The sequence below is a fragment of the Perognathus longimembris genome, chromosome 2 (assembly GCF_023159225.1).
Source record: "Perognathus longimembris pacificus isolate PPM17 chromosome 2, ASM2315922v1, whole genome shotgun sequence".
In the NCBI taxonomy this organism is placed as follows: domain Eukaryota; kingdom Metazoa; phylum Chordata; class Mammalia; order Rodentia; family Heteromyidae; genus Perognathus; species Perognathus longimembris.
Window position 1 is genome coordinate 118,235,327 of NC_063162.1, and position 14,786 is coordinate 118,250,112.

General features: G+C 34.5%; 1 protein-coding gene across 5 annotated transcripts in view; it reads right to left on the reverse strand.

Moving 5' to 3' along the window:
- Positions 1–14,786, reverse strand: part of Sgce (sarcoglycan epsilon) — a 72,660-nt gene that overhangs the window by 18,761 nt on the left and 39,113 nt on the right. For all 5 annotated transcript variants that reach the window (XM_048340046.1, XM_048340047.1, XM_048340044.1 and 2 more), the window contains one exon: positions 187–349. In XM_048340046.1, the coding sequence (XP_048196003.1) occupies positions 187–349 (163 nt within the window). The remainder of the gene's footprint in view (positions 1–186; positions 350–14,786) is intronic.

The window sequence follows — 14,786 nt, forward strand, 5'->3', positions numbered from 1 at the left end:
GATACTCTTTCCTAAGTGGATGCACTGCCAATGAATTGGCCAAATCCTAAAGTCAAGGAAGTCCATTGTAAGTTAACAAAGTAAACCCAGGATTTGTTTGTAAAAGCAACTCAGGTTTTAGTAAAATGCTATGTCCAGACACATCAGCCCCTAATAACATTTGTAAAACAAAAATAAAATACTCACCAATGAAATTTTGCACCAGTCAATGTAAAATTGTGTACGAAATTTTTTATCACATGTTATGACAGGCTCCATTTCTTGACTGCATCTCAGTTGATTCTGTGGATTTTCAACTTCTCGTAAACAAGAAGAAAATGGGACATCGGCACCAACCATGACATAAACACTGTAAAAATGTGAAACTCTCAAGTTATCCTTTAAGAAAATTGAAAACACTGAAAAACAATCTATCCTGAAAGCAGGATTTATCCTTCTGAATTGAGGGATTAACCACAATCTTTCCTAAGGTAGAGGCCTATGCTTTAAAAGCAGTGATTCATGGAGGCTTTTCTTTCATTCATTCCTTTATTCAGCCAATATTTACTGAGTGCATTGGTGTACCAGAGGCTGCCTCCATTCTAGGTTAATTTATAGAAATTTCATTTCATCATTTTTTAAATTTCATGCATGATTGATGTGTGATAGTCTGTTCATTACATTTAGTAAATGACTCACATTAAATTGTACCTTTATCATAAAGGTAAAACTTAAGAAAATAACCTTAGCACTGGAGTAGTAAGTAATTATAAGTAAAAAAAATTCTTTATTTGATTACCTTAAAATAAGACTGTGAAATTATATCTCTAGAAATATAGAGAGCAAGGGCAGACATTGCTATTTCATCCAACAGTTTGTCTACCAGGTTTCCTAGTATACAAGTCCACTGCACTTGGTCTCTCAGCAGAAGGCCTCTCAACTATTTTATCCAAGAAGTTATAGAAGAAAAAACTATGATTTGGAAACTACAAACATGTCAGATACACATAAATGTATGTGTGTGTGTGTGTGTGTGTGTGTGTGTGTGTGTGTGTGTGTGTGTGTGTGTTTTCTTGGTCAGTATCCTAACAAATATGAGGAATGAACTCTATTTAACTAGCTAACAACATTTCATCATATAACAGGGGCTCATGATGGAAGCATGTAAGTAGTCTTGGAGCAGCTTGAGAAGACATGAATTTAAAAAATATAAAAACAAAAAAATTACTCCAAGTAAATGTTACTTCTCCTCTTAATGACAATGCTATAGTTATTTATAAAAGGAAATAAAACCATCAATAATCCAGCTGCCTTCTTTGTAGAAATTAACAAATGACTCTAAAACTCATAGAAAGATTTAAAAAACCCAAAGTAGACGAAGAAAATTTTGACTAAGAGAAAAAAATTTGAAGGCTTATAATTCATGGTTTGAAAACTTACTGAAATCCTGGTTCTCACACACAGAACAATGGAATAAAGCTTTAAATCCAGAAAAAAACAGTGGGCTGGGAATAAAGCCTAGCGGTAAAGTGCTTGTCTAGCATGCATGAAGCCCTGGGTTCGATTCCTCAGCACCACATACACAGAAAAAGCTGGAAGTGGCAGTGTGGCTCAAGTGGTAGAGTGCTACCCTTGAGCAAAAAGAAGCCAGGAATAGTGCTCAGGCCCTGAGTCCAAGCCCTAGGACTGGCAAAAAAAAATAGTTATTAAACTGATTAGCTAAAAAAATTCATATAAACTGCTTAATTAAAACCAAACAAGATGAAAAGAAAAACAACTAGGCCCACAAATAAAAACTAGCAATGAAATATGGTAGTAATTCAATCATATCAACTATCACTTTAAGCAATAATAATCTAATGCACAGCATTAGAAAAACAGCAACTATAAGATTAAAACAAAAACAAGATCCAACTACACGATGTCTACCATAAATCTATGTTAAAAATAAAATAAACGTACATAAAAGTAAATGGATATAGAAACATGTACCATGCTAACACTTTTATAAAAAGTAAGTGAGAACAGGCTAAGGATATAAGTGTATAATATAGCCAGTGCTAGTATTCATGAGGCACTGGGTTCAGTTCTCAGTATACACACACACACACACACACACACACACACACACACAGAAGGAGAAATAAATTAATTTCAGAGCAGACTTCAGACCAAGGAAAATTTCCAGGGAAAAAAAGGGTATACTGATATGGAAAAAAAACTAAAAAGCATTATATACTTATTAATAAAATATCAAAATACATGAGTAAAACTGGAAGAAGAAACGGATGAATCTAATATTGTAGTTGGAGAGCTCAATATTATTCTATCAAATATTCTATCAATACTATTCTATCAAAAGAGATATTTCCAGTAGGTATATAATCAGTAACAACATAGTTGAATTCAACCATATCATTAATTAGATTAACAGACATCAACAGACCATATTACCAAACAAAAATAACAGACTATACATTCCTCCTGCACAACAAGGAACATTCATCAATGTTTTAGGCCAAAACACACCTTATTAAATTTAAAAGAATACAAAAAATCATGCAACATATGCTCAATGAAATCAATTAAAAATCAATATCAAAGAATAACTAGTAAGATTCCTAAGTGCTTACAAATTAAGCACCATCGAAAACACATAAAGGTCAAAGAAGAAATCTCAAGATAAATTAAGAATATTTTTAACTAAATGAAAGTAAAGTTGTATCTTATCAAAATTTGTAGCACATAACAAAGATACTATTTAGAGGATGGCACTGAATGTACATATTTTTTTAAAAAGAAGAAATATCTAAAAGTCAGCCATCCAAGTTTCCACTTTAGGAAACTAGAAAAAGAACTGCAAATTAAATCCAAAGTATGCACATGAAAGGAAACAACAAAAAATAGAGAGTAAATAAATGAAATTGAGAACAAATTTAAAAAGAAAGAAGTCAAGAAAATGCAAATTTGTCTCTTTGGAAAAAAAGAAAATTGATAAACCAAGGGAAAAAGAGAGAATAAAACAGAGAGAAACAAACTGCAAAAGAAAGAAACAGATATTTTCCCTCATTAGTAATAATTATTATATATCTAGGAAAGTCCTAGCAGAGGATCACAATAGCTCAATGGTTTTGTACATATGATCATATAAAATGATGCAAAATGAACTCCAAGATACGGAAACAAGTGGTTTTTCATTGTTGTTATTATTATTATTATTATTATATATATTTTTTTGGCTAGTCCTGGGCCTTGGACTCAGGGCCTGAGCACCATACCTGGCTTCTTCCCGCTCAAGGCTAGCACTCTGCCACCTAAGCCACAGCGCCCCTTCTGGCCATTTTCCATATATGTGGTGCTGGGGAATCGAACGGAGAGCTTCATGTGTAGGAGGCAAGCACTCTTGCCACTAGGCCATATTCTCAGTCTCATTGTTGTTATTTTTAATGTACTATCTGAAATGATTTTCTTACATCTTTCTTCCCTAAGGTTTAGCCTCTGTATTTGGTTTTGGTACCATGGGTATTGTATATACGTTTATCTGAATTAGGGAAGGGATAGGTAATATCAAAATGGTGAGACAAAGTATAAAGGGCAAACCAATGCAACAGCGATACTTCAAAGACAATATGTTGTACTAAATGTACAACTTGGGGGGGTTTGGGGAGGAGGGAAGTTGGGAGAAAAATGAGGGTGGAGGTAACAAGTTTGACAAGAAATGTACTCACTATCTTACATATGTAACTATAAACCCTCTGTATATCACCTTGACAATAAAATTAAATTAAAAAAAAGAAAAGAAACATAGAGACAACTATTAGTATCATCAATATCAAAGGGATATCATTAGAGATCTCATGGACATTAAAGGATAATCAAGGAATGTAACTACAACCACAAATTTGATAACATTGATGAAATAGAGAACAATATTTTGAAAGACCAATATGTCACAAAATTCATATAAGAAATACATAATCAAAACAGGCCTCTATCTAGCAAGGAGACTCAACCAATAATTAATAAACTTGGAAACAGGAAGCACCACGCCCATACACTTCAATTCAACCACCTATTTAAGATGAAATTATACCAGTGTTTTCTACAGTCTCTCTCAGAGGATAGAAGCTAAGAAATATAGTATTTTATGAGGTGTGCACCTTACTACTAAGATGAGACAGAGACATTTCAAGAAAACAAAAGACTAATACATTAAAATTGGTAAGAAAAATTCTCAACAAAATATTATCAAATTGAATTCAATAATATATAAAATTATAAATGATGACCAAGTAGGATTTGTCCCAATCAGGCAAAGCTAGTTTACTACTGGAAAATAAATAAATATATTGCATCAATGGGCTACAGAAAAAAAATATGACCTAATTAGCAAATGAAGAAAAGCATTTGATAAAATTTAACATGCATGAATGAAGAATTCTTAGTAAACAAGAAATAGAGGAAAACTTCCTCAATTTAATAAAGATTATCTACCAAAATAAATAAATCCTCCAAACCTTACAGCTAATATTTAACAAAACAGTGAGAAACGTTGCTACTACATCAAGAACAAAGATGTCACCTCTCACAATTTTGCTGTTCTATCCTGGAAATCCCAGCTAGTGCAATAAGAACAGGAAACAAAATGTATGGAGATGTAGAATGAAGAAATAAAATGATAACCACAGATATCACCCAAAAATGTGCAAAAGAAACTCAGAATAGACATAACAAAAACCACACAACTCTGATATAAACTGGATAACCAAATCAAAGTTGAGAAATTTCACCTTCACAGATAGGGAGACTTACTATATTATCAAAATGTAAGCTCTTTCCAAATTGATTTATAAAGTTAATTTCAAGTGCAATCTCAGAAAACTGTTTTGTGAACACAACAACTGGTCTAAACTTCATGTGGAAAGGCAAAAGACGAAGTGTATCCAAGCAATTCTGTAGCAGAAGAACAAACATGGAAGATCAATAGTGTCCCACCTCGAGCTATAGCAATCACAATCATGACTGTGTGCTAATAGAGTAATGAGCAAGATAGAGAGCCCCCAAATAGACCAAAATATATACCTCGTTAGCAAATACATAGTTAACTTAAACCTAATTAGCTAATAAAGATCAGTTAGTTGTGGAAGGAGCAAAGATAGTACACTCTGGGGGAAAGTAGTCATTATTTTCAACAAATAGTGCTTGAGTAATTGGATATATGTATCCAAAAATAAAAATCTATACCAACCTTATATAACTTACAAATATTTACTCAGAGTGGATCAGAAACAGAGATAAGTGGTCTAAGACTGTAAAACTCCTACAAGACAATACTAACAAAAACAATATGAAGATTTTAGATACAACTGTAGATGTATAATTCACAAAACAGAAATTGGTAAGGAAACTAAATGCTTGCTGTGAAAATTGCTGAGAGAAAAGATGTGCAAACCATGTATCTCATAAAAAATGTTACCCAAATAAATGTAAATAAACAAAAAATATCTGATTTAAAACTGGGTCAAGAGCTTGGTGCCAGTGGCCTGTAATTCTACCTACTCAGAAGGCTGAGATCTGAGGATCACCACTGGATCAAGCCATCCAGGGCAGGAAAAGCTGGTGAGACACTTATCTCCAATTAACAACAAACAGCTAGAAGTAGAGCTATGGCTCAAATGGTAAAGTCTTAGCCTTCAGTAAAAGAGCTCAGGGACAGTGCCCAGGCTTGGAATTCAAGCCTCAGAATGGCACATGCATGCACACACATGCACGCATACACACACACACGCGCGCGCTAAAGGTCTTAATAGCTAGCTACCTTGCTGAAATAAACATACTGACATCACATGTCACTAGGGAAATATATAGTAAGACAACAATAAGATACTATGGGAATATATCTTAGAATGGCCAAAATCCAAATCCAAATGGAAACTTTCTTTTAGAACTGGTCTGAAGGCACAAAATATGGTATTGGAAGAAAGCTAGGTAGTTTCTTAGAAAATTAAACATACTCTTACCCATAATTCTTACTATTTATTTGGTAGAAGAAATTGATCGTGGGAATTCTATGTACATGTGGAGACAGTAGGTAGATGCAAAACCTATGTATATTCTGTTCAGTTCTTTTCCTATAAGTCTAAACATTCTCTAAAGACAAATATACTTTAAAATATATAATGGTGACTTAGATGTAAGAGCACAAACTAATAAACTCAAAGAAAAAAAAAGCCATAAATCCTTGTGCCCTTGGATTAGGCAATGTTTTCTTAGCTATGACATCAAAAGCTCAAGCAATAAAGGAAAAAACTAGATAAGCTGAACCTTAACAAAATTAAAATATATTATGCTTCAAAGAACAACATCAAGAAAGCTATTCTGCAGAACGAGAAAACATTTGAAAATCATGGATGTGCTAAGATACCTCTTGAGAAATTCTAAGACACCTGAGAGAAAATGTAAGGGTGTCTCGTCACTTACCAAGATATGAATATACATACCTCCAAAGAAGAAATACAAATAAGTACTTAACGTATTTATTTATTGAAATTGAAATCAAAACCACTCACTTCATTCTTACTAGGATAACTACCATCAAAAAGACAGAGATCATACCTAGCAATGGTGAGAATTCTGACAGGGATGGGAGATGTCTGGACAACAGGCTGTACAAGGCCAGAGAAACCACTTGGTACATGACAGGGCAGACACCCAATAATTCTTGTGAAGCCAGTCTGCCTGTATTGGTACTTTATATGGCATGTAACGATGTTATAAATATCTAAATGGCTCTTGGCAGGAAAAAGGTTCCCACCCTCAGAACTGCAACCTTCCTATTCTGATTATGGGAATGTAAGATGGTACAACTGCTTCAAACAGTCTGGCTAGTCATCAAAAGGTTAAATACTGAGTTATCATGTGACTTGGAATTCTATTTATAGAGATATACCTCAGAGAAATGAAAACACATGTCTGCATCAGATATGAATGCTCATAGTAATATTATTCATAATAGTCAAAGTGTAGAAAGGTAGAATGGGTAAACAAAAGGTGGTGTAGTATACGTATACAACAGGCTACTCATTATACATAATATGTATGTATATTTAAATATATAAACATGTAATATATAATAGAGAAAAAATTAAATGTTGATGCACCCCATAACATGAATCAAATTTGAAAACATGCTATATGAAAAAGTCAGTCATAATGAAATTCTTCATCAATATGTGAATAAGCCAATATATAGAGACAGCCAGTAAATTAGTTTGCAGGAGTCAGGAGTGATGAGAAATTATTGTCAAGGGGTAAATCTAAGATGATGATCAAAATAGATCTGAGATGATCAAAAGGTTCTAAAATTATTGATAATTTGTGAATTTCTGAAGAATAACAAACTACATTTTAAATACGTGAACTGTATGAGATAAATTTCATCTTTAATGAAGCTATTATTTTTAAAAATGAGAAGAAATAAGTGTAGCACAAAAGTTCATAGCTATGTCAATGTAAGTATTAAGTCATAGCCAAGCCTAAGAACTGTGTTCTACAATTCTTTTTTTAAAAAGATGTGTGTGTGTGTGTGTGTGTGTGTGTGTGTGTGCAATTTGCCATTACTAAAATATGGAACCAACCCAGATGCCCCTCAGTAGATGAATGGATCAAGAAAATGTGGTACACATACACAATAGGATTCTATGCTTCCGTCAGAAAGAATGACATTGCCCCATTCATAAGGAAATAGAAAGACTTGGAAAAAAATCATACTAAGTGAAGTGAGCCAGACTCAAAGAAACACAGACTCTATGGTTTCCCTCATTGGCAATAATTAGTACCTGTCTACAATAGTCCTAGCAGAAGATCGCAATAGCTCAATAGCTATGTACATATGAACACATAAGATAGTGCTAAGTAAAATGAACTGCAAGTTACAGAAATAAGTGGTTTGTCATTGTCACTGTTACTTTCAACATACCATGTGAAATTCTGCCTTTTATTTTGTCTTTCTTCCCCATGGTTTTACCCCTGATGTCACTGTAACTGATTTTAGTACCCTGGGTATTGTATATACATTTATCACAATTAGGGAAGAGAAGGGGAACATCAAAGTCTAAAGGGCAAAATGTGAACCAATGCAATAGCAATACTTACAAGACAATATGCTGTAAACAAACTGTACAACTTGAGGGGTGGCGAGGGAACCAAGGAGCAGGGAAGGTGAGAGTAAAACGAAGGTGGAGGTAACAAGTTTGACAGGAAATGTACTCACTGCCTTATGTATGAAACTGTAACCCCTCTGTACATCACTTTGACAATAAATAAATTAGTTAAAATTTTTAAAAGTGTGTGTGTGCATGCATGTGTGCATACACACAGTTGTGGGCTTTAAACTCAGGACCTCATGTTTGCTAAGCAAGTACTCTACATGAGCCATGCCTCCAATGATTTTGCTTTAGTTTGCTTCCAGCTAGGAACCTCACTAACTTTGCCTAGGCTGAACTTGAAAAGAGGATCATTTTGCTTCTTCTACCATGGTACCTGGGACCAGAGGTATATGGCATTATACTTAGCTCATTTGTTGAGATAAAATCTTACTAAGTTTTTGCTGTGTTGGACCATAATCCTCCTGTTTCTAACTGACAAATAGCTGGGATTACAGGCTTGAGCCACAGCGCCAGGAAATAAATAGTAAATTGGTCTGAAATTGAAGATAAAATAAAAATTCAAAATAAAAATAGATACGAGAACCCATTGGAAAAGTATTTAGATGCTTGTGAATTAAGAAATATTCCACTTAAAACAAGTAACTTTTTTTCAAATTTTTATTATCAAACTTATGTACAGAGAGGTTACAGTTGTTACAGTTTCATACATTAGGCATTGGATACATTTCTTGTAATGTTTGTTACCTTGTCCCTCATACCCGCCCCCTCCTCCCCCTTTCCCTTTCCCTTTCCCCCCATGGGGTGTTCTGTTCACTTACACCAGTTTTGCAAGTATTGCTTTTGTAGTTGTCTTTTTTTACCCTGTGTCTCTCAATTTTGGTATTCCCTTTCAGTTTCCTAGTTCTAATACCAGTATACACGGTTTCCAATATACTCAGATAAGATTACAGAGATAGTGTAGGTACAACCACAGGAAGGTGATACAAGAACATCATCAATAATAGAAGCTACATATACACATGCGACATTGAAAGTAGTTACAACTGTGATATAACAATCGTTTCCATAACATGGAGTTCATTTCACTAAGCATCATCTTATGTGTTCATAAGGGTATAGCTATTGGGCTCTTGTGATCCTCTGCTATGACTTGCCTAAACCTGTACTAATTATTCCCAATAAGGGAGACCATAGAGTCCATGTTTCTTTGGGTCTGGCTCACTTCACTTAGTATAATTTTTTCCAAGTCCTTCCATTTCCTTACAAATAGGGCAATGCCATTCTTTCTGATAGAGGCATAAAATTCCATTGTGTATATGTATCACATTTTCCTGATCCATTCGTCTACTGAGGGGCATCTGGGTTGGTTCCAGATTCTAGCTATGACAAATTGCACTGTGATGAACATTGTTGTGCTGGTGGCTTTACTGTGATTTTGTTTGTGGTCTTTTGGATAGATATCCAAAAGTGGGGCTGCTGGGTCATAGGGGAGTTCTATATTTAGCCTTCTGAGGAGTCTCCATACTGCTTGCCAGAGTGGCTGAACCAGTTTACATTCCCACCAACAATGAAGTAGGGTTCCCTTTTGGCTACATCCCCTCCAACAATTGTTATTGTTAGTTTTCTTGATAATAGGACATTCTTACTGGGGTGAGATGGAATCTCAATGTTGTTTTGATTTGCATTTCTTTTATGGCGAGTGATGTAGAGCACTTTTTCATATGTCTCTTGGCCATTCTCATTTCCTCATCAGAGAAGTCTCTTTTGTAAGTCTTTAGCCCACTTGATGAGGGGTCTATTGGTTCTTTGCAAAAACAAGTAACTTTTAAGCTTCACATAAAATCAGTATCCATACCCATATCAAGTACTTGGTCAACACTAATTTTTCTTGATTATTGAGAATATGTTTGCAAATATAGAGACAAATGGATGTCTCTGACAACCAATAACAGCCCTCTTGTCTAAATAAGTCAGTGATTTGTATTTAAAATTACTAAGGTTTTAAATTAATTCATTTAAAGATATATAAATGGGCATAAGAATTTTTAGTGCTTTGAGAATTTTCCCCTTAAATTAAATAAAGTTGGGATATAAAAAACTTCTTTATATTACCAAGATAACTATTTTCATTTTCCAATGTACCTTTCAGAATATTTTTCAAATGCATATATTCTAACCTAATTGCAATCATCTCTAAAACATAATTTTGTATCTTGCTTCTCCATTTAATGCTCATAAGCATTTTCCATATTGTAGTCTTCGTAATTATAGTTTTATGGCAATATAATTTTAAGTTCACATGATTTATTCAGCAATTATTTCAGAATTGGACTGGTAGTTGCTTACAATTTTTTGATGTTATAAATAATATTGCAAAGAATATCTGTGCAGATTCTTTAGTGTTACTATCTTAAAAGTGATGCTTAGAAGTGGAAACATTTTTATGATAGTTGATATACACTGCCAAATTACTTTCATCTCTACTTGGACTATCCATAAAGTTCTCAAACTTAATATGTTCCACACTGAGCTCATCTTCACCCCACCCCACCTCCACCTGTTCCCTCTAGCTCCTTCTCCCAAGTGATTGGCAACCCCAGATGCTCAAGTCATGAACTCAAGCACCATCATCTTTGACTTCCCTCCTTCTCACTGCAGTTCAATCCATCATCAGTCTCTGACATCTACCCTGAAATAACTCATACACATGTGTCACAGTTCCATCACATTGCTACAATTCTAGTTCTAGTCACTAATACCTTCCACAGGAGTAAAGCAATTCTTCAACCATTCTTCAACCTACTCTTTTCCTTGGTCCTCAGGGAGCCTAACTGCTGAATGAATGAACAGCATTATAGCAGGTTAAAATTCAGCCCGAATGCCATATCAGAATAGTAGATTATTAGATCTGTGTATAGGTTTTTAAAAAGTGTATTTATTGTTTCTTTTTGTAGAATCAGTAAGTTTGAACATATTATATCTGTGATTTTTATGTGAGGTTTCATGTAAGAATAAAAATTTCATGCAATGCATACTAATGCTATGATTCTCATGTTTTAGTTTCAGCTAACTTTTTAATATGCAGAAGCTTATTAAATTATTTGTGAAGTGAAATGAGAATGCTCTTTACTTTTTTAAACTTATCATGTTTTCATATTTTCCAATGTGCACAAATTAATGAGATGTGGTGTGTAATTAAGGAAGAACAAGACTATTGATGAACAAAACATGGTACTTCAAGGTGTTAGAAATTAGTGTGTACTAGACAGAACTGTCTCTTACAATGAATTGCTTTCTTCTAGCTTTAACAACCGAATTTCCTTTCTTTGTGGTAAAATGTACTCATTGGGTCTGTTAAACACATCTTTCCACATATAACGTGGAAACCAAGTACCAGATAACTAATTTAATTTAACACTGTACCTCTACTTTTTCAACAGAAGCCTTCTACAATCCAATGTTCTTTTTCCTCAATTGTTCAACTCATTGATCTATTTTATTCTTTATTTATGCCTACAAGAGATTTCAGATAGCTTTGAAGAATTGTGTCATGTGTGTTACATATTGGCTAGGCTCTTAAGGTCTCACAAGCAATGGTACCACACTTTCCTTCTTTCTCCTCACCCATCTATTTTGTGTACATATCTATAATTCATCAATTAGAGAATAGGATGAAAAATAAAGAACTAAATATTTATTAGATTATAACAAGCATGCACAAATGACTAAATTACCAAACCAAAAAAAAAAACAAAAACAAAATTGAAAGATTGATGGAAGTAACAATTCCAAACCTAGAGCATTGAGTTTTGCATTGAACTTCCTCAATCCTAAATCAAAACACTGGTGCTAGTGGCTCATACCTTAGTTACTTAGGAGGCTAAGATCTGAAAATCACAGTGCAAAGACAGCCTGGGCAGACAAATCTGAGAGATACATATTTCTATTTAATAAGCAAAAGGCAGTAGTGGAGATATGTGGTTTAAGTGGTAGAGTGCTAGCCTTGAGTGAAAAAGCTATGCAAGAGCAGGAGGCCCTTTGCTCAAGTCTCAGCTACCAGGCACCAAACAAGCAAGAAAAATAGTTATTGAAAAAATAGATGTGGTTATTCTTTAAAGATTTAAGGGATTTAAAGGCTGTAAGAATTTGCTCATGTTTCTGCTCCTCTAATCCATTTCTACTTGTCAAGAAATATGGAATTTATTGGGTCACCTCAAATCTCAGTACCTATCCACAAAGTCCTCCTCTATGTAGGCTTCCCCTTAGTCTAAAATAAGTGTGATCTATTTAACTGAAAACTTTAATATCAACCACTTTTGGTAAAGATCCCCAGTACCTCAGGGTAAAATCTACATTTATTGTTTTTCTGGTATACAAGGCTGGTATACAGTATGGTTTGGTTTTTGCCACTTGATAGCTCTCATACTTCTGTGTTCCTTTGCCTAACGCTTTGTGGCAGGTTTTTGAATCTATCATGATTTTTTAAAATTTCTGAATTGGGGGGTTGAACACGGGGTCTTATGCTTGGCTCTACTTACTTTCAACTCATAACTCATATCAAGCTTCTTTTCCTCTATGAATCTTTTTCAGTCACAGGTGTGAACTCAAGGAGAAGCACTCTGAATACTTCAACTTTGAAATACAATACTCCTTTTAATGATTTATTTTCTTCCCTAGTTACATAGTATTTTTCCAAAAACTAACCTGGTGTTCTCCGATTTAAAAAAAAAAGTCCTTAATGCATCTGGGAAACAGTGGCTGATACCTATAAGCCTAGCTACTCAAAGGCTGGCATCGAGAAAAATCACAGCTAGAGGACAGCCCAGGCAGAAAAGTTCACTAAATCCCATCTCCAAAATTATATTTTTATTTTTGCCACTCTTGGGCCTTGAACTCGGCCAGAGCACTGTCCCTGGCTTCTTTTTGCTCAAGGCTAGCACTCTGCCACTTGAGCCACAGCGCCACTTCTGGCCATTTTCTATATATGTGATGCGGAGGAATCGAACCTAGGGCTTCATGTATACAAGGCAAGCACTCTTGCCAGTAGGCCATATTCCCAGCCCCCTCCATCTCCAAAATTATAGAAAAAAACTAAGCTGGAGGCATAGCTCAAGAGGTAGAGCAGGCCAAGAAAGTGTGAGGCCTTGAGTTCAACTATGATTCTGCCAAAAATTAAAAAAAAAGAAACTGATAAAAAATATCTAGTTGCATTGATTGAAATGTATAAAAATGGCCTGATAATGGCTTCCAAATTTTGTTTTAAAGACCTTTAAACAAAATCTCTTTCGATTGCCATTGTTCAATAAAAGGAAAAAATAGTTGCACAAAACACAGAAGGAATAGTATTTAAGAAAAAAAACCAAGGTAATCCTGGAAGTCATCAAAAGATGAGGACAATTTCAGACCCCAGTTTGGTTGAGGACCATTTATTTCCTTCATACCAATATGTGATAACCATTTACTTACATTCCCTTCATCCAGTATAACTTCTCATGGAAGATTATGATCCAGGGCAAAAATCAGACAGTTAATTGGAAGGAGGAAGAAATATTTTGTGAAATGATCTAGAGAATAAACTAGGATTCTGTTCCTGATTGAGGATGGATCAGCATCCTTCGGTAGACAGAGGATATGGTGGTAGCTTTGACAATCTCTTATGAAAAGAGAGTATATTCTTTAATCCTCACACCCCATCACTCCCTCATAGCCACCATTTACACCACATCATTCACCATAGTTGGCAGCTGTAACATGCCTAAAGTGAAATATGAACCTGTTCTTCTTTCTACCAGCTTTATCCCAGGCTAAATACATCCACGAGTCCTGTGCTTCTGGCTCTACGTCAGGAGCAAAAGCAACATCAAGTGTGTGCCCAGAGCACAGTTGCCTTGAGGTTATGATTCTGTCAAGTGAAAATGAATCTTTTTCGAGGGCTCAGCCTTCTTTTGTGGAATTTTATGACTTTGAAGTGCATCTTTGTAATTGTTTTTTGTGTGATTACAAGTTTTAAATCTGCTATTGAGTTCTAGAGATGTAATGAGGAGCTGAGATGCTGCTGAATAGGTTATTTATTGGTGATTAACATTGGCCCTTTGGGCTGTGGCAGAGTATACAGTAAGTTTACTATAGGAATCTACTACCCTTACTAACCCACTACCACATGGGGAAATCTGCAATTAATTTATTGTGGCTGCCATGAGTAAAAGGAGATAATTTCATGTACATCTTTCTCTTTTGAAGTAAGACCTATGCAAAATGTTAAGCAGAATATATGGTTAATTAATGTACTAATTCATTACATGCTTAATACATTTGAATTATATACATGTATTTAAAAATATGCGAAAAGCAAATAATCCAATTCCTTGACTGTCTCTGACTTTATATTTTAATGCTTTCAATATTTCATATTAAAAAGGATTGATGTCTCATGATATTTTTCAAAAGAAAATATAGTGAAAAAATGTACTAAGTAAATTAAAACCAGAAGGTACATCATTGAAAAGAAAGGCACCAAAAATGAGGTAGACATGGAATGTATGTCCAAATATAAAGCAGCAAGCTAAAAAAGTTTTTGTTACCATGACTTCATATGGCAACTAAAGAAAACATGCACAACCATTCTCTAGAAAACTTTTC